Source organism: Lynx rufus, unplaced genomic scaffold, assembly GCF_022079265.1.
Source record: "Lynx rufus isolate CCGP_SWC_20201006 ecotype Redwood Valley unplaced genomic scaffold, mLynRuf1.p SCAF_15, whole genome shotgun sequence".
Classification (NCBI taxonomy): Eukaryota; Metazoa; Chordata; class Mammalia; order Carnivora; family Felidae; genus Lynx; species Lynx rufus.
This window is the reverse complement of record NW_025814829.1, coordinates 2,857,137-2,877,706: the sequence shown is the minus strand read 5'-3', so window position 1 is coordinate 2,877,706 and position 20,570 is coordinate 2,857,137. Positions and strand designations below refer to the sequence as shown.

Sequence of the window (20,570 nt, the reverse complement as noted above, 5' to 3'; positions counted from 1 at the left end):
TGACTGTCAGGGACATGGCTCCTACCTGAAACCATCCTTTAAACATGCAGCAAATATCAAAAACATCAATTCTCTTCTCTTGTGGACAAGGGATCTGAAGTTGGACAAGAATGGTTCGAGACCTGGACAAAACCAGGTCACCTGAGCTTGACCTCTGGTGTTCTGCTTTCCCAGGGTTAAGACTGGAAAAACCTCCACTGGAATCAAAGCATCTAAGGAAGGTCTGAGATGAAAAGGAATTGGGGTTTGCAAGGCTGCTGCCAAAATCCCCACAGCATGTGGGGGAGGCCTTGGTAATCTCCTTGTTGTATGTGCTCTGCGTGGAGTTCTCGATTCTGACTAGAATTAATTCTGCTTAGGTAAACAGAGGATGATGGGATCAGCACCCCACAGGGAGTAACAGAAGCCAGGATTTAATTCAAGGAAGTACAAATGCTCAGTTTATACAAAACAGCATCTCCTTTACTTGGAAGATGCCAGGTGAAGTTTCGTAGCCTTCTTCCCCCCACCCCTTTTATGGAAATGCCAGTACATTTGGTTCTCTTGCCTGTGACAGAATTCAGAGGGACTTTCTCTGTTAGATTTCAGAATTCTCACTACTGTTCTTAACTAGAGACCAGTGGACATCTTTGAGATGGCATTCAGATTAAATAAGAAGTTTTGGATGGATCCTTTGAGCCGACAAAATATACGTACACAGAAATATTGCCTACTTTTCTATTTCCATATTACTGTTGAAGACACCAGGTCCATAAAACTATTTTTATCATGTATCTTTCCATGCCGACTGGCAACTATTATGGTTATTGCTCTTTGGGGGAAGGGGGCACTCAGTGACATTTTGTGCAACCATTCTGATGCCATCACAGAGACATGTTAAAAGTCCTACCTCCCATCAGTTACAGAGACGAGCACGTCAAGAGGGGACATCTCAAAGTTCCATTCACTGGCTCTTTCCTGGGTTGGGCAAAAGATGAGCTAAGGAATGGCCTGTGTTTGAGCAAACCATGCGACAAATGCAGATGGCTTTCCCAGGACACGTAAGAACGTTGGCCCATTTAAAAAAAAATTTTTTTTTTCAACGTTTATTTATTTTTGGGACAGAGAGAGACAGAGCATGAATGGGGGAGGGGCAGAGAGAGAGGGAGACACAGAATCGGAAACAGGCTCCAGGCTCCGAGCCATCAGCCCAGAGCCTGACGTGGGGCTCGAACTCACGGACCGCGAGATCGTGACCTGGCTGAAGTCGGACGCTTAACCGACTGCGCCACCCAGGCGCCCCTTTTGGCCCATTTTTAAAGCAACCGAGCATTCAACGGGAAGAACCCCAACCCTGTTTTTATACTGTACTCTATTCCTCCAGTTCTGCTGGACCCTCTCTAGTTTGCCCAGGGACTTACCTGGAAGCTCTCCTATTTCAACTTATAAGGTGCTCACCTTGCCATTTTTTGGGCTTTAGCAGATGGATGCTAAAGCGAGCAAGGCATGAAAGCTTGGTAAAGCCACACCTCCAAGACCCTGCCACGTGGGCTCCACCACAGCCAGGCTAGAAGCTGAGCCTTTGAGGGCCCCTTACCTGGGACACTGTGATGCCACACTTCTTGGCTAACTCCTCTTTGGCTTCCTCACTGGGGTAAGGGTTGCTGAGATGGGAATAGAAATATTCATTCAGGATTTCCGTTGCTTGCTTGTTGAAATTCCGTCTCTTCCGCCTTCATGAACAGAAAGGAAAGAAGGACAAAAAAGTTCACACCGAGTGCCCATAAAAAGGGAGAGACGAGGATCTCCTTCTGGGAAAAGGCAAATTTTGGAGCGAAACGTGGAATGAGGGGAAATCTGCACAAAGGGGCTGGGTGCCAAAACCGCCGCGGACGGCATTTGTTAAATGCTTCGTGGTGCCTCACGGGGGCACCGAGCAGAGAATCAGTCGCCAGTATTTGTACAGAGGGGTGAGGACCATGGAGTTGTACAACTCAACCACCTTGATATTGAATCCTGGACCAACTGAATGCCCGCTGGGGGGCTGGGATGCCTCTCCAAGCCTCAGCTTCTTCAGCTGAGAGCGAAAGGAGTCACACTGGCCTCGCAGGGTGACCAAAGCAGGAAAATGAGGCCACACATGGAAAGGGCTCTGCGCGGTGCCTGGTACATGGTGAATGCCCGGTGATGGTGTTTCTTCCTACCAGGCTCCAGGCACTGAATCTTCCCACTCATCAACTCAAATTACTCACTCTACACGTCTAGCGAGATAGGTACGGGTCTTCCCATTTACCAAAGTTCACTCAGCCGGTAGGTTATAGAGCCAAGACCTCCATTCGGGTCTGCCTGACTATACAACCCAGCCCTCTTTCTTATACACAAATCGCCTCCTGCCGATTACACAGAGACTCTATAGCCGTAAGTTAAAAATAAGCGAGCATTTCCCCTTTCTTCCATTCCCAGGTAAATGCATACAATGTTCTGTAAAGGCATCTGGGGAGGAGGGTGTGGAAGAAACTAGAATCACCCCCCTGGACTGCTTGACCTCCCTCAGAAGGAGAGAAATCACACCAAGACCAGCTGCTAAATGGTAAAACAAAAGCCCGCAGAAATCCTCTTAATACACAGGTTGCTGAAAGGAAGAGAACCACTTTTGGAACCAAAGTGTTTTTCTGTCTTTAAGAAAAAAGTGCTAATTGAACTACTTTAAAGTGAGAATCGCTTTACTGCCTCCTCACAGCTCTGGCCTGTGGGCAGCTGGGGAGCTGTCTGGGGACGCCCGGCTCACAGCAGAGGCTGGCTGGCCCTCCTCGAGGCGGTGGGGACCCCATCGTTAAATGAGCTCTGTTAGCACTCTGCCTTTCTTGCTTTTATCAAAAGCTCTTCCTTATGGAAGAGATTTCCAGAACATCCTTGGTTATGCCAGGATACAGGAGTTCCCGATTTAGCCCAACAGAAAGCACCGATCGCCTTGCTAGACAGGAAATTCAGCTAATATTGTATTTTCAGGGTCCCACTTGGATTAATTAACACAATAAAGTGCCTGATTTTACCGGATGAACACCATCTGTCCATAGGTATTAACCACATCTGTCCAGACTATGCCAAGCCCGAGTCACTTTCCCAAATCACGCTGAGTTTCTGGGTCACCCAGCATCAGAAATTGGGCAGAACGGATTAAAAAAGCCCAACTCGAAAAACAGGCATTTGTTAAAAGTCCTCGCCTGCTGGGAATTTGAGGAAAGTAGCCAAGTGGCTAACAAGGGCTCTGGGCCAGGCTTTCGGTAACCTCTGGCTTCTTCCCTGCCTAAAGAAAACAGTTGTCTTAGGCCTGGGGAACTGGACCCTGAAGGCTCCCCTAATTGGGAGAACCTTGGTTCATTCATTCAGCTGTCTGCATTAGCATCACACTGTATTTTTTGGGAGTCTTCCAACTGAGCTCAAAGGAAACCTCTCTGGAATGAGCTGGTGGGTGTGGGGCTGGTACAGACAGCTGTTCCCGACTCTCTTCTCATTGTGATGTGCAACCTTCCCTAGGCGGTCTCATCTACTCTGATGGGCTCGCTTATCACCTCTCTCCGTGACGGTCTCCGCTGAGGGCCTTGGCAATCCCAAGATCAGGACTTTGCAGAATTTCAAGAAACCTAGTGAAAAGAATATACTTCTGATGATATGCTTATTTGAGCGACCCCCCTGGCTTTGGCCTGAAGTGTGATCGGCTTGGTAGGTTAACGTTTGAGACTCTGGGTCTTGGGAGGTGGGGATCTAGGCTGTTAATGTAAGAAATGTGGGGGTTGATGAAATAGCATTGGATACATGTGGCGCTTTAGGGATGGAAACTTTTGAATCATAGTGACTCAAGAGTGAGAAGTGCAGGTGCAGCACACATACGCTGCTAAGTACCAACTATCTTGCCTCCCGCCCTATTGCCTCTTGGAGGATCACTGCCCATCTCCCATCGCACAGCCTAGACACTCCGCGTCTCCAAAACCAGCATCGCACCGCACCCAAATCAGCTCCGTTTTCTCCATTACCCACATTCCCATAGCCACGGTTCGGTGTGTCTAAATTTATTCATCCGCTCATTCAAATACCTGAGTACCTCACAGCTGCCAGAACCCGGGAGTGACTCAGCCTCTCCTGCTGTCTTACCTTCGTCCGATGACGGGCCCGAAAGCAAGTTCTGCCAGGTCTAGTCCTTCAAACCCAACTCTTCTGTTCCAGCCTATTGTCACTCTAGTTCTGAAATGGGTTTCGATAGGCCACTGTCTGATCATGTCACTAATCACAGCAATCACAATCACAATAATGATAATAAAATAATAATAATAAGGAATCTATAACGCAGTGATCCTTAGTATACTCTAGCTGAATCATTGTGTGAATACGATATTCCGGACGCTATACTAAGGTTTTTGTTTTCTTATTCCCTTGTTTATTCCTGTGTATAGGGTTATCCCCACTTTACAGACAGGAGTCCTAGTTACAAAGGTAGCCAGACTTGGAATCCACGCCACGCAGTTTGGGAACTTACGCTGTCGATGACTATACTCCGTCCTCAAACAGCTCTGAAGGTTTCTGCTGCTTACCAGGACAAATTTTGAAATCTTCACGGGTATAGTTAAGGGTTTTGCAGCGGACCTAGCCTATCCCTGGTGCCTCATTTCCCCCATCCCTAAACATGCTCTGCGTAGTTTCGTCCAGCCACATCATTGCTTCTCCATTCCCCAAAGACACTCGTGACTTCCACGCTCCTGACCTCGTCACACCACCCTGTGCACTCCTCTCCTACAGCATTTGCCACAAGCTCACATGCGTCTCCCCAGCTAGACAGCAAAGTCCTCAAGGGCAGGAGCCATGTGTCACTCATCCTTGAAACCCTAGTGCCCTCACACACGGGAAGCGTTCCAGTAAGTATTGCTTGTCAAAGTTGGATCACATTGTTTCATTCTGCTCAACGGGGGGTGGAGGCTATTTGGCAAACACCACGCCAGCTCTGAGATGCCCCGTCCTGCATTCCGCCTCCCCTTCCGGTGCAGCCAGGAGGTAAGCACGGGTAACATGCGGTTTTAAGTTCACTGGTAGACGAGTGTCGGTTTGTCCCACAAGATTCTGAGCTCCTTGAAGGTGGGACCCACATTTATATATGTTTTCTGCCCCCCCCCCTTAGTTATTCCAGTGGCTGCTACAGCTTCTGGAAGAGACTAAAACTCAATGAGATACACAAATCCAAACACGGGCCAGTCTGCCCAGACCTTACTGGATGTCCTTCCCTCCTGTCGTCTTCTGCTTTACTAACTAATTTTTACGGCATCCCTCTCTCGGGGTGAAATGCAGAGGTGTTCTTCTGATATCTGATTATCTTCTTAGTGTGGTCTCCAGCAAAATGTTACCAAACAGAAGTTAAAATTATTGCTTGAAAACCATTAAGAGTGTTCCTAAGTTCTCTCTCTTTCAACTGAGAAAACCGTGCTTATGATGCTGACAATAACTTTACCAAGTTTTATAGCACAATGTTCGGTACATACCAGGAGAGAATAAATGTAGAATGAATGAGTGAATGAATGAATGAGTTCTTCTGGCACTAATAAGTCAATGGAAGGAAGAGAAAAAGGATAGGATGTGAATGGACACAGCTGGACCAAGCGCTCAGCTGAAGGGTATGGATGATAGAGTTCTAGAAAGGCATAAGAGTCCAGCCTGGCATCCACGCCCTCCCCCGAGTGTGGCCGTGACGATAAAAAGGTATCAGCCTCTGTTCAGGGAGATGATGTTAAAGCCTTAAAATAGTGAGATTCTCTTGCTGGTTTCCGGGAAGAAAGCAAGCAGCCAAGATGAGAGCTGGCCATGGAGAGAGTGGTTCGTGGGAGCTGGGACCTCGGTCCCACAACCACAAGGCACTGAATGCTGCCCACGGCGGGAATAAGCCTGGAAGAGGAACTGTGTCTCTGATGAGGTCACGGCCTCAGCTGACACCCAGATTACAGCTTTGTGAGACTAAGTTAAATTGTCCCCAGACACCTAAACAACAGAAGCTGTGTTGTAATAACGTTGTGTTGTTTGAGGCTGCTAGATTTGAGTAATCCATTAGGTGGTCATGAGAAACTAAGACAAGGAGTGTTACATAGCAAAGCAGGACCCTTCGATTCTACATACCTGTTACATTACAAAGACTAATCCTACTACTAAGTCAAAGTCCCTTTGTATTTCGTCTGTCTTCCATCGAATCTTTCAGGGATGAAGCCCTGGCCATCACACGCACGTGAGTATCAGCACCGAGTCTGTCTGTCTGTCTTTCTCACCAAGGTGTGTCAAGCCAGCTCCCCAATTACAGCACAGGAAGCAAGCAAGGAAATGAACTACCCCAATCAAGAGGTCCACACTTATTTTTGAGGGAGAAAGCCATTTTGCTCAGCCATGGGCTGGCATTTGGAGTTATATTCTTTCACTGATACCAAATATATCCTCAAAATCAATGCTAGTAACAATGACAATAGCTGAGTTGTTTTCGTTTTGAAGCTTGGCTCAGAGGCAAGGATTCAAAGGTTGCAACCAAAGCAGGAAAGAGACCCTCTGTTAAGTGACCGTCCTTCAGATGCCAACGGGAACCATGTAGGCAAAAGCTGGTGGAAAGGACAGCAACTGTGTACAAAGCTCGCCTCGTTTGGGGTCTGACCTCCAACTGCACACAGCCCAATTCCTGCGAGAAGAAATCCAACAAGACAATGATTCTGCGCCTCCCTTCTCCCTGGGTTCTCTCTGCAAAAAAAATCCAGTCTGGGCCCAACTTTTCTCTTTTTCAGGAACTGCCAACACACATACCAACTCCAGAATTGTAACCAGGGGAGTTTCCATGGGGATGGAAACAAGCCACGCAGAGTGGCGGTGGCTGCAGCACGGGCAGGGGACCGACCCAGACAGAGGTCACCAGTCACCTGCACTCCGTACTGTGTGCAACAGTCTGCTTTAAAGAAGCCGGGCTGGCAGCGGCCACGAGGCCAGGGAGATCGACGCACAGGGGCCCCGCTTCAGGGCGACGCTGCCTCCCCCCCTCCAGAGTCTTCCCCAGCTGGGAAAAGCTGTCTGTATTTTCACTCTGTCCTGACTTAACCCTCTGGCATTCTGGGGGCCCAGGGATACATTTTGCTGGCTGGCAGTCTCATTTCATGCTCCGTGCGACCCAAAACACACCGAAAGAAAGGGAGTTTAGGAGATGCCAGGAGTTTTAGAGAGGTCTGTGGATTGCAAAGACCACAACTGTGAACAGAGAGAGAGATACAGGTGAGAGAGCTGACTAAGGCACGACGGTGGCAGTGAAAAAATTCTACCAGAAGCAGTGAGTCTTTCTGTCTCACTGAAAAGGGACAAAATTATAAACGATGACATGGCATACTCCCCCGACATACCTAGACCTTTAATAACTAAAATCATAGATGGGGATGATTTTTAGGGATCGAAGTAATGAATGATGAAAGCCGCATTTGTAGAGGTTGGCTAATCTAAGGGGGAGCGTGAGTCGCCAGGGGCGCCCACACTCTGAAAACGTGGCCGCTGGAACGATGATCAAAATACTCCTCCGGAGTAAATGAAAGATAGGATTATCACCAGCTTGCAGGGCGCGAAACAGAAGTTAAAGGAAATCAGAGAGAGATGCATAAACCCACTGGTCGAGAGAGTAAAGGACCAAGAAATGATTGCTTGCTCTCTGTTCTGTTTTTTATCTTTTTTTTTTTTTTTTTTTTAAAAGGACCTTTCCATCCAGGGTTTCTTCACTGGAATTCTGTGAACTCACACGTGAGGTCAGGAGTAGCACTGCCAGATGGAACACATCAAGCCTTGGTTGAAAATCTGGCGCCTTATCAGACCAGCCCCTGCTCCTCTGGGCCCATGGACCATGGCCCCAGTCATCTCCGCCCTCCTAAAACTTAGCCCGGAGTGCCGCACGTGGCAATCCGTTTCCAAATATTTGCTGAGCTGAACTGAGTGCGCGCCCTGCCCGTATATACGGTGGAAGAGATCTCGCTCTCAAACCGCACTGTCCTGCTGGGGGACGCGCGTCACTGCAGCGTTCAGGAAGACCGCTAGGGGCCCAGAGCTACGACGCGGCGGTACCGAGTGCTATGAAAACAAACCCGTGCAGCTTTTGCCCTCACCCAGCTGGGTCATCCCCGCCGCGCACTCAGAGGGAGCCGCGGTGGTGACGGCAAGCATCCGTCCCCATCACACGTGCTCCCGGAGCTGTCTGAAACCAACGGCTAATCCGGTCTTGGAGCCTCCCGCTCCCGACCCAAGAGACTTCCGCAGGCTGCCGTTTGGCGTGGCCTTTCACCCGATGAAAATGGAGCCTGTGGACAGGGCCCGCTGTGGGTCCCAACCCCAGATCCGGGATGCCCTCCCCACCCCCTGCCCCGCCCGCCCCACCCCGCCCCTGCCAGCGGACAGGCGGCCCCGTTGGCGACTCACCGCGCGTCCAGAAACCGGGAGCGCAGGATCATGACGGCCTCGCATGTGCTCTGCTTAAGCTGCATCTGGATGGAGCTGAATTTGCGGTGGATGATGCTAACCATACGCTCGATCTCCTTGGGGGAGATGGGCCTGGTCCGGCTCTGCTCCCGCAGCAGGTTCATCACGTGGGTGGTAAACTCGTTGCACGCCTGGAACGGCAGGACCACAAACAGGGGCCGTGTGGAGGGTCCGGGCCCGGACAGAAGGCTGGGTGGGCTTTTCTAGACACTGGCACAAGGGAAGCCAACTCACCCCACACAAGTCCGTGGGGTGTTGTCACGCCAGAGGGATGAAGTAAATGGTTGCTTAGAAATACCTTGCATCCTGTTTGAATTTAACTTTTGGCCACCATGGACATTTTTTTTCTTTTAAGGGAAAAAAAAGAATTCCTGTTTTTCATGATTTACTGTAGTTGAAAGGTGAGAACACAAATCCTAGTATAAAACGCACCCCACAGCCCGGGGCACCTGGGTGGCTCAGTCAGTTAAGCGTCCGACTTCAGCTCAGGTCCTGATCTCGTGGCTTGTGGGTTCGAGCCCCGTGTCGGGCTCTGTGCTGACAGCTCGGAGCCTGGAGCCTGCTTCAGATTCTGTGTCTCCTCCTCTCTCTGCCCCTCCCATGCTTGTGCTCTGTCTCTCAGTAATAAATAAATGCTAAAAAAATTTTTAAAAAAAATGCACCCTACAGCCCTTCACCCCAATGTTAACAGCCAGAGACAGTTGGGGGGCCAAACACCACATAAACTTCTGCCTTGCTCATTATCTCTGATATATTAGAACTTCCAAATGTTTGATTTTCGGATGCATCAACAGCCAAAGAATGGAATCGTGGAATTAAAAGCTAGCCTTCCCGGGAGATTTTGCATCAACCTATTTCTCCTTTTAGTTTTATTATGAGAATTGCCTCCTCTGTCGGCCTTCGGAAGACCCACTAAAGCCACGACACAAAAGGGATCTGTCCTCAGAGGCCTTGTAGAAATAGCATCAACACATGATGTCGAGGATTCAGAAGCCATCTCTGCAGAAAGGAAAGCTCTCAGGTTAGACTAACGTACCATCAGCTCTGGAAGGGAAGTTATTTTTCCCACCTTCTTATTTTACAGTTGGGAAAACTGTGGCCCAGAGAGAGGAAGGGCCTTTTCTGAAGGCACATGGCAAAAAAGGACCAGCTGAGTCAGGACCCTTAACACTTCCTATTCCAGGCCGGGGACTTCCGTCCAAACTTGCTCCTCTGAACATCACTACCCTTTCTGTGGTTACTATTTCTTAACATCGGAAGTGTGGTTTCCTTAGCTGAGCGTTCAATAAAATATCTATGCACAGGTTAACTCACAGCAACGTTATAAAACTGTATTAGATTCGTAACGAAAAAGGCAAGACGATCGTTGGACAGCTGAAGAACCAAGGACTCAAAGGGCTCCAACTTAGTATCAATAACAGAAACACAACCATTCGTGAGAACACTGCACGGCCCCTGTTTTTCCAGCGCAAAGCCTTTCACATCTGTCAAGAATGCAGTGACAACAACCCACTCGCTGTTCGTTTCTCTAAGAAATCCTTTGAGGTTGGTTGGCCAAAGATACCTGGGGAGCCGACCGGGCAACGTCTACACTGGAGACTGGGAGGTCTGGTCTTTGACCCCGCCTCCCTAAGTGTCTGGGCAAAGCCTATCAGTACTCCGTGCCTTGTTTTATGCATCTGAGGGAGTAGATTTAATCACTGCAAACCTGTAGCAAGGCTAGCAGCAACTACGGACCTGTACAGTGACCTGTGGACGGAGTGAACCGTGCTCGCAAACACAGGGGAGCACGCGAGAAGGGCCTGGATGGCCTGCGCTCAGATCCTGCCTCTGGGACTCACTTAGCTGTGGGACCTTGGGAAGTTGTCTAATCTCTCTGTGACTCGTCTTCCTTATTTGTGAATTGGGGGTGGCAGCACCCACCTCAAAGGGGATGGTAAGGGTCAGATGACTTACTAGGTGTGTGTCTGGCTGCAGAAGGATGTGTCCTGGTGCCAGTTTCCCTCTTGGTAAAAATAAACAGGGTGATAAACACCTGCTTTCTACTCTGCAGGCAAATGCTGAAGATAAATCCGTAGATCAGGTCCACGTAGCATTTTGGTCTCCACTAAGAAAATTACTATATAAACCCAAGATCTGTATGATAAGCTTCCTCCCTGCCCACCCAGCCCCCAGTTGTTTTTTTTTTTTTTTTTTTTTTTTTTAATTTTTTTTTTTCAACGTTTATTTATTTTTGGGACAGAGAGAGACAGAGCATGAACGGGGGAGGGGCAGAGAGAGAGGGAGACACAGAATCGGAAACAGGCTCCAGGCTCTGAGCCATCAGCCCAGAGCCCGACGCGGGGCTCGAACTCACGGACCGCGAGATCGTGACCTGGCTGAAGTCGGACGCTTAACCGACTGCGCCACCCAGGCGCCCCAACCCAGCCCCCAGTTGTAAACAAAGAGAAGGACAGAAAACCTGGCATCCACTTGGCTGGATTCGATGAGGCCACGGGGTGGGGAGTGCCGGGTTAGGCACACAGCAAGCATCCCGACCAGCTTTGCGGGCAAACGCTGCACCTCGCTGGCCTGCAGCCTCCTGACCTCGTGGGGGCTCAAAGGGAGGAGGGGCCGGATGTGGGGAGGCATTGTCAAGGGCACTCGCTCTCCGCTGGGAAGCCGCAGTGCTGGGCTCACAATAATGCGCTTCATTACAGGGAATAAAAATACTCACAATATCTGATGTTTATTCAAGGCATTTCATCCTGGGGCCCTTTCTGCTCTGCCATCAACAGACAGTGGGGTCTTTTCACCCACTGCTGAGGTGGAACGAGGCAGCTGCTCGGGAACACATACTAGAGAGCAGAGGCGAGGTCCAAGTCCATGTGAGACGGACAGAGCATAACGATCTGGGGTTTTCCCAGGACGTTCACTACCCACGAGTCCTCCTCAGATCCCGCCAGCTTCCACCTTGGGAAGCTGGGCTGCCTCTGTGAGGTCAGGTGTTCTCGAAGCACCAGCGATGGGGAGAGCTGGGGTTACAACTCGCTAACTACACAGAACCCTCGGAGGCTGAAAGTTTCTGTGACGGGGCCGACTCCACTGTGGACAGTCATAAAGGCAGTCACTTTCAGGAGGTGCCATTCCGGGTGCCCCAGAGACCCCGAGGATTTCGAAGGGACCCTTCTGAGGTTCCAGGGTAACGGCGTTTCTGGGAGCCGCAGGCTAAAGACAAGCCCCCGCCTCGAACATTCTGCTCAACGGGCCAGAGTTTTAGTTTCTGTCCTGCACTCTGTTGAGCCCGCCTTCTTCCCTCACTCCTTCAAAGTGGATTTGGTGCCAATCTCAGCAAAGAATATAACTAGGATTTAGGGTCCTCTTAGCTGTGAACCTGCCAACCCAGCCCAGTTCAGCCTTACAGATTCAGCCCCATCCACGCCCCAGCAGCATTATGTATGAAAGCTGGAGAACCCTGGAGAGCTCCAAGACCCATCATTTAAAAAAAATGTATCAGCTGGAATAAAATTCAGCTTTCTGACATCATGGTGTTGTCTATTAGAATGCATCAGCTCTTATATACCTTAGCTACCTACATGATCTGCTGAAAAAGCATTTTACCAACACCATTTACTGAATGAAGTAATTTCTTTCCTTTCTGTCTAATAAACATCTCTAGAAGCTTTCTTTATGGAATAACCTCAGGGTGAATCAAAGGCTGATTCAGGTAGGGGGTTTTTATTTTTGTTTTAAGGGATGGGGTTGAGGAGGGCGATGATAACTAATTAGCAGAAAGCTAATTGATCGTCTGGTCATCTATCACCACCATGCTAAAAACAAAACAATAAAAACAACAGAGGCAGCTATTAATAGCCAATTTGGCAACTCTACCCACGTACTACTAAAGTAGAGAATGACATTTTTACTTTCCTGAAGTTACCTGATTTTAAAAAAGCTCCCACGAGGAATGGTCACAGAAAAGTGAAGAAGATACATCTTCCAGACATATGAGTGAGGAGTTTAATGCCATAATTTCCCTACAATCCGTTATTTACTACAATTAACAATATAACTAGTATTAATAAATTACTAAACACCCGAAGTGTGTGAAGTAGGATTCAGTTCTTGCCCAGAAACTAAGGAAATGATTTGTTAGTTTTTTTAAGAATAAGAAATACAGATGATCACCACCATACTTGTATAATTTGTCCTGTACCGATGGGAGTTTTTCTGAGTTTCTGCTTTCCCACATCTTTATTATTTAAAATAGGCAGATATCCAGGAGCATATTAGCCCTGGCTTCTCTTAGGTACCAGTAATCTAGTCCATGGAAGTAACACAGGACAAGCTGACTCCCTCCCTGTCTACACAAGTCCACACTCTCTCCATACTGAGTGCAGTCAGGTGGTGTTCTTATAAGAGCCCATAAACTAAGCTCAGAAACTGGATTCCAGGGCAAGCTCTGCCCTTCACAGGATGTGTGACCCAGATACACAAGCTAAGCCTTTTGATCTCCATTCCCTCACCTGTATCAAAATGGAGAGGGTGGCAGTTCTTGTCCTGGGTACCCAACCACAAAACTGTCTTGAGAGACAAGTGCAATGCTGTTGGCAACAGCGTTTTACTCATTTTGGATGAGCGTAGAAAAATGACAAGGGGGTTTAAATCAAGTAAACAGTCAGTTCTTCTATGTTGCTGGCAACCTGAGCTAAGAATAAAGCCAGTTTTCAACACCTTCCAGCCTAATATCCATCGTAGTCATGGGTCTAGTGGGGGAAGCCACCCTCTGGGCCCTTCTTGTGCCCCTGGAGTTTGGAGGGAGTTAAATGGATGGCAGGTCTAGATAGGTTGTTATAACCAGGCTTAATCTTGAAGGTCAAGTAGGAACAGCACTGAGTAGGAAGAACTCAAGAGGCTAGCTAGAGACCTTTATAGGAAATATCTCCATCTGTCTTCCCAAGCTATCCCACAGGTGAGGGCAGACTCTGAACTCTACAGTGATGGATCGGGTTGGAGAAGCTTCAGGGATCAGCCCGCTACCTGGGCTCAGCATCTCCTGAGATCCTGGGAAGTGTCTCCATGAGCCAACACTGTGGCAAGAATGTATGTTGTCTCCCGAGAAGGTGAACAGAAATGACTCACAGGTTCTTACCACCAGATCGCTTCTCTTTTCCTCCCCTCAAACCCTCCCCAGGCTTATCTGATCGTTGAGCTTCCATGCTTGGCTTCATGCTTCACAGCAATTTTTTCCCCCTCATAAAAGAAGGGACTCGGTAGAAATCCATTTCAAAGGTAGACGGGAGTGCAATAATGAAACTTTCTTCGCTTTAAAATTTAAAATGCCTATTTCTACTTTAAAATTTAAATTTTCTATTAAGTTTGCATTTGCCTTGTACCTAGATAGTCCTGAGTGGACTGTACAGGGTCTTTTGATTTGCTTTTGCTCCCTCTTCTTTCGTGACTCTTAGAAAAGAAAGCCGGAAAGCCAGCAATTTGATGGAAGTTAACTACAGAACTTCAGGATAATGCTGCATTCAAAAATGTGACAACAAACACACCTGTCGCCTAATTGTGGAAGAACGACTGGTGTAAGGGCCTTTTGCTCCTACTGACCAGAGGAAGCAGAATGGATATGCAAATTCCCATGTGTGTGCGTAGAGGGGAGGGTCTCTTAGAGAGAGGAGCTCTGTTATTACGTACACTTTACATACTGCTTTGTAATTTAAAGTCTTTCTTATGCTCTCCTTCATATGGTCTTTGTGGTCCTATGATGCCAAATGCACAGCTCTTTGCCATACATCACCACCTTTCGGGTGGAATATGTGGACCACTGGGTCCTACGGGCCATCCGTGGAGTGTCAGGACTGGAATCCAACTTTCTTGCCTACAGGGGTCCCCTGAGACCTTCTACTCTTCTTCTGGAGGGAGGTGAGTATCCTATTCTGTATCATATACAAAAAGAACATGTTTGACTCTCAGTTGAATGGAGTCTGGGTACAGCAAGGGCTTTAAGGCTATGTTTTAGTATCCTTTCCCGTAGGATTCCATGAGTACCCAGAAGATAAGGAATCCTCCCCCAAATGAGCAACCAAGGGCCCTAGGAACCCAGCGACCACCCCGCAGGTCAGGTGGTGACTCTGCTAATGACCTCTATTACCCTGATGAGACCTGACTGCACTCCAGGGCAAATGCTCTGGAGCCTCAGCCTGAGTGTTTGTTGTACTGACTAGTAATGTTTCCTGAAATCATTGCTTACAACTTACGTTTTTAAAATGCCTTAATGTCCAGTGTGCCTGGGTTTTTAACAGTGGATTTGATAGACTCGAGGATTTGGATCGAGGATTTGGTGGACTCCATTCTGACCAGGGGCTCTGTGTTGAAGCGCAGAGGCTGGCCCCTGGGGTCTCCGTAAGCCCCTGAGTTAAGAGGTTCTTCGTCCTTCCTAAAAGGTCCTGGCACCCGATGCCCTCATGGCCATGGTTACCTGCTCGTACTTCTCCAGCTCCGTGTGGTAGATCTGTCTGATCTGGGACAGCTTGGCTCTGTAATCGGAGTGCTCCACGGAGTTGTCTGAGCCCGCGCCTCCCGAAGCCGCCGCTGCGGCTGCGGCTGCCGCCGAGCCACCACCCTTCTCGGGGCCCGCCACCCCCTCGGCCAGCAGCATGTTGTCCAGTCGCATCAGCTGGGGGTCTGTCGGCTCCTCCTCCTGGGCTCCCCGGATACTCAAGACTGCAGAGGGACACAGTGGGAGGGGAGGGTTAGTGGTAACCCAAGCGAGCAAATGAAGAAAAACAAAAACAAGGCTGTGTCACTGGCTCAGCAAATCACCAAAGAGCTTGCAAAATGGCATCTGCAGAATGGGTGAGGGATCCGGTGAGGGGATACCGAGAGTGGGGGGAGAATGCCAGGAGAGGACTGCTTTGTTCCAGAAAGTAATGATGCTCCAGCTACCCGGAACAGTCCAATTCACAGGGGCAGAAGGTAGAGGGAGCTGGGGACAGGGGCCTGGGAGTCAGTGTTGCATGGGGACAGAGTTTCACATGGGGAAGGATGGTGGAGTGTCACACGGAGACAGACAGTGGTGACGGCTGCACTACTGAATGCACCTAATGCCGCCGAACTGCACCCTGGACGCTGAAAAATGGTCAAAATGAGAACTTCTGTTATGTCTATTGTACCACAAAGAAAGTTCAAAAGTAAAAAATTTAATTATAACAGAATATAATCTTCACGTTCATCCCCAAACTGCCAAATTTTTAATTCAAGAAAAGACATTTCCTTCTTCGTTTCTAATTTTAGATTTCCACGAGTTTGTGGTTTTACACTCATTGACTCTGTAATATTTGATCAGCCCGAATTTTCACATTTCCAAAATAACCTAAGCCACGTACATCCAGTCATTTTGGATGGAAATGTTGAGACCTTTCCTGCAGACCTGCAGGGAGGGTAGAGAAGTCTAAAAAGGCAAGAAGATACCTTGCATGTCAATGTCAATTATTCTTCAAAAAAAAATAAAATAACAAAACAGCACGAAGGCAAATTGGCCATCAAGTGGGGAATATTCATCTCTGGACACAGAGATCTCTCCATTCCAGGGGAGGACTCTGTCCTGTTCGAAACCAGGGTGAGACCCATTTAACAAGCTGTTTTGGACATTCAGAGAAGCCAGGTAGGGTGGAGGAGCCTCAGATAGATGAGATGGCTGCTTTTTATTAAAACGCCACGGCCATTGGGTGGGGGGAGTGGTTTGGACTGGAAGAGATCAAGTGTTTTAGTAAATCAGCAGAAGAGCCAGGCAGTCTCTTTTTACTACCCTCATACAACCTGCCATAAAATAAATCACTCATCTAAACCCAGTTTAGCTGTCAGCAGCCAAGTCTTTGTTGAGAGGGAACATGAAAAGAATTTCCAATTAAAAAAAAAATGGAAAAAAAATTGGGGGTAAGTCGTGGGAAAGGAGGGAAGTGATTCAAGGCCGAGGAGAAGGAGTCCTACATCCGTTTCCGTTTGGGGATGGGGACAGCAGGCATGATGTGGCCCGACAGATACGCAAGCACTGGAATGATCCGAGAATCAAGAGCGGTTTCCAGGTAGGGTGTCATCTGGGGAGCCCCAAAGGGGGGGTGTCAGTTTCAGTCATCTCCGGAGCCCCAGCCAGGCAGCCCCACGGGGTCAACACCAGGAAGGTGGGTATGAGCTCAGTACGAGGGAGCGTATAAATGTTCAGGGCATCCTATCACACAGAATGTCAGCATGACCACACGCTCCTGGCTTCCAACAGGCATGACAAGAAGCAACCTCGAGCGTCGTTCGGAAGGAAATCCCAACTCCTGTGCTGAAAGGGACCCTGCAGCTGGGCTCTCACGACACATGAGACAGCCAAGAGGCATGTTGAGTCACGCGGCCCAAGAGGGGCAGTTAGAGCAGAGGGTAAAAGGCACCGGGTAGAAGAGCAATGAAATAAGAAAGGGTGGCGGGAGGGAAGGGAGCCAGCTGGGGTGGGAAGGAGGAAGCCTGTGCACCTGTACACAAACACCATGCACGACCGGCCCCGTTCTGCGTTCACACCGGAATCCTTAACATTCTGCTTCACCAAAATAAAATTACCATACGGGTGATGGCATCGTTGAAGTTTGCTTTGTGGACTTTTTCTTTTCCAGTGAAATCCTTCTTTTGTCGGTCCAGGACACTCACTGGGAAATTGCCCCTTTGACTGATCTTTGAGTAACATTTGGTCATGTTACTCTGTCCCTTGAATTTATTTACCCAAACCTCCAAAGTCCTGTGAAGAACCTATCAGCACTAACAGAGGTTTCCTTAAGAAAATAATTCAATGCCGTACCCATTTCCTGCATTAGACACCCTTCCCGTCCCCAAAGGAACGAAAAGAATGGGATCACCCAAGCACCAGTGGTACAGTCCCTCTTCTCCGCACCTTTGCAAGTGAGGGCATTCGTGTGTGGGGTCTGTGGGCGTTTCCCTACTGGATTTTATTTGGTGAATTGTAATTGCTTTATCAACAAAAGTATTTATGGGTCGTTTAAAAGATTCACCTCTGAGCCATTCTTTTACATTTTTTTTAATGTTTACTTATTTTTTTGAGAGAGAGAGACAGAGCGCGAGCAGGGGAGGGGCAGAGACAGAGGGAGACACAGAATCCGAAGCAGGCTCCAGGCTCTGAGCTGTCAGCACAGAGCCGGAGGCGGGGCTCGAATTTGTGAACCGCGAGATCATGACCTGAGCCCAGGTCAGGTGCTTTGCTGACTGAGCCCCCCAGGCACCCCTCTGAGCCATTCTTAAGAAACAAATGTAACTGCCCCACTTTAGCTTGGGCATTAATTAAATTGTGCCGGGGCAAAATTCTACTCTCTTATCCACTCGACTGAATCTGGTGTCGCATATCCTCCAGAAGAGGCCACGGACTCCGGGAGAGCAGCCCCTGCACCCTCCCCACCCCCTCCAAGACTGCCAGGAACCCCCCACCCCAAGATGCTTGAGCCAATGGTAATGCCTCCAAGTGGATCTTCCTGGTCACTCCATAGCCAATCTCTAGTGCACGTGAAAGATCTTATGATAATTTCTGGTCTCAAGGAAGGTAGCAAAGAGAAAGAGAGCGATGTCATCCGAATGGTCAGGACTCGCCCCATGAGGGCCAGCCTATAACCTGTCCACCCAAGATGATGGCAAAGATGCTGAGACAGCACATGAGCCTGGGACAACCTCACTCAGTCTGTCAGTTTATTCCATTAGCAAAGTTCAATTAGGAGAAAAGTAGGAGAAGCAGGGATAGATAGTCACAGACCAGAGGTCCGGCCCAGTCCCTCCAATACTAGGCAGGGAACCACGGGCATGTTACCACCACCAACATTCACTTCTGAGTGTATTTTCCCTTTCCAGACCCGCACGGTTTCACCTACCCCCTATTCTCCTATTCTCCACCTTTTCTTTTTAAAGTCATTTTTTTTTAATTTTTTTTTTCAACGTTTATTTATTTTTGGGACAGAGAGAGACAGAGCATGAACGGGGGAGGGGCAGAGAGAGAGGGAGACACAGAATCAGAAACAGGCTCCAGGCTCTGAGCCATCAGCCCAGAGCCTGACGCGGGGCTCGAACTCACGGACCGCGAGATTGTGACCTGGCTGAAGTCGGACGCTTAACCGACCGCGCCACCCAGGCGCCCCTAAAGTCATTTTTAAAAACATTTTATTCATTTATTTTGAGAGAGAGAGAGAGAGAGAGAGAGAGGGAATCCCAAGCAGGCTCTGTAGCTGTCAGCACAGAGCCTGATATGGGGCTCGAACTCACGAACCATGAGATTACCACCTGAGCCAAAATCAAGAGTCGAACGCTCAACTGACCGAGCCACCCAGCTGCTCTCCACCTTTTCTTTTCTTTTTTCTTTTCTTTTCTTTCTACTTTTTAAAATTTTTTAATTTTTATTTATACTTGAGAGAGAGAGACAGAGAGAGAGAGAGAGTGCGCAAGCAAGTGCAGGGGAAAGGCAGAGAGAGAGGGAGACGCAGAATCCGAAGCAGGCTCCAGGCTCTGAGCTGTCAGCACAGAGCCTGGCACGGGGCTCGAACTCATGAGCCGTGAGACCATGATCTGAGCCAAAGTCAGAGGCTCAACCCACTGAGCCACACCCAGGCGCCCCTCTACCTTTCCTTTGAAACAATCGATGGGATACACAAACTCTCCACACAGACTCTGCACACCCACCTAATTAACATTTTGTTGGTCTCAAAATCCAACTGGCTTTAAATAAAACAAGACAGAAAATTGCTGAGATCAGCAAAGCACACTGAAAGGATACACTGTAAGCCCCAAACCACCATGGAAACTTCAGGTCAGTCACACAGTGCAAAGCACTCATCTGTATTGACTCTTTTTTTTTCCCCCTGCTCAGGCAGAGAGGACAGATTTAGTTGAGGGGGGAAAAACACAGTGCAAATGTTAGCACTTAACTTAGCTTTTATATCATTGTACGGATCCTATGTATCATTGTAAGCAAATACTCCTTAAAAAGAAATTTGGATTTAGTAAGATTTAATACAGCTGGTTTCTAAACGTGGCCAGTAAGAAACTGGCCTGATGGAATACAGTGCACCTTAGCCTAGATGTTGCTTGCATTTATTTAGTTATTAAAATTTTTTTAAGTTTATTTATTTATTTTTGAGAGAGAGACAGAGCACAAGTAAGGGAGGGCAGAGAGATAGAGGTATACACAGAATCAGAAGTAGGCTCCAGGCTCTGAGCTGTCAGCACAGAACCCGACCTGAGGCTTGAACCCACGGACAGTGAGATCATGACCTGAGCCGAAATTGGACGCTTAACCGATTGAGCCACCCAGGCACTCCTTTGCTTATATATTTATTTATTTTTTTTTAAAAAATATTTATTTTTGGGAGAGCACAAGCAGGGGAGGGGTCGAGTGAGGGGAAAAGAGGATCCAAAGTGCGCTCTGCACCGACAGGCTGACAGCAGAGAGCCCGATGCAGGGCTTGAACTCACAAACCACGAGATCATGACCTGAGCCCAAGTTGGACGCTCTACTGACTGAGCCACCCAGGTGCCCCTGTTGCTTGCATTTATACTCAGAATTCAGAACTCATAAATAGGTCCCAAACCAGAGAACTGATGAAAATGAAATAATATAAAGATGGGGGGAAGGGAGCAGTCCTCTCCAAATTATACCTTTTAAATGATACTGAAATCATAAAGAAAATAAAAACTTTCAGGGTATGTGTCAGACTCCCCCACTATATGTGTGTGTGTGTGTGTGTGTGTGTGTGTGTATACACATTTATACATATACACTCACATAATGTATACATATATGATGTGTATATATAATGTATGTGTATAATGTGTGTATATATTGCATATATATAATGTACATATATAACGTATATATAATGTGTGTATATATGTGTGTATTCGTATAATGTGTATATACAATGTGTATATATATATATGTAATGTGGGTATATATATATATATATATATATAGTGTGTATATAAAATGTGTGTATATAATGTGTACAAATAATGTATATGTAACGTGTATACATATAATGTGCATGTAATAT

The 20,570-nt window shown here is 48.0% G+C and overlaps 1 protein-coding gene across 3 annotated transcripts in view; it reads right to left on the bottom strand.

Annotated features, from left to right (window-relative positions):
- The window catches only part of PBX1 (PBX homeobox 1), a 171,286-nt gene that overhangs the window by 37,882 nt on the left and 112,834 nt on the right, over nucleotides 1-20,570 (bottom strand). For all 3 annotated transcript variants that reach the window (XM_047076520.1, XM_047076521.1, XM_047076522.1), the window contains exons 2-4: nucleotides 14,966-15,210; nucleotides 8,443-8,633; nucleotides 1,577-1,712 (exon numbers count right to left, since the gene is read on the bottom strand). In XM_047076520.1, the coding sequence (XP_046932476.1) occupies nucleotides 1,577-1,712; nucleotides 8,443-8,633; nucleotides 14,966-15,210 (572 nt within the window). The remainder of the gene's footprint in view (nucleotides 1-1,576; nucleotides 1,713-8,442; nucleotides 8,634-14,965; nucleotides 15,211-20,570) is intronic.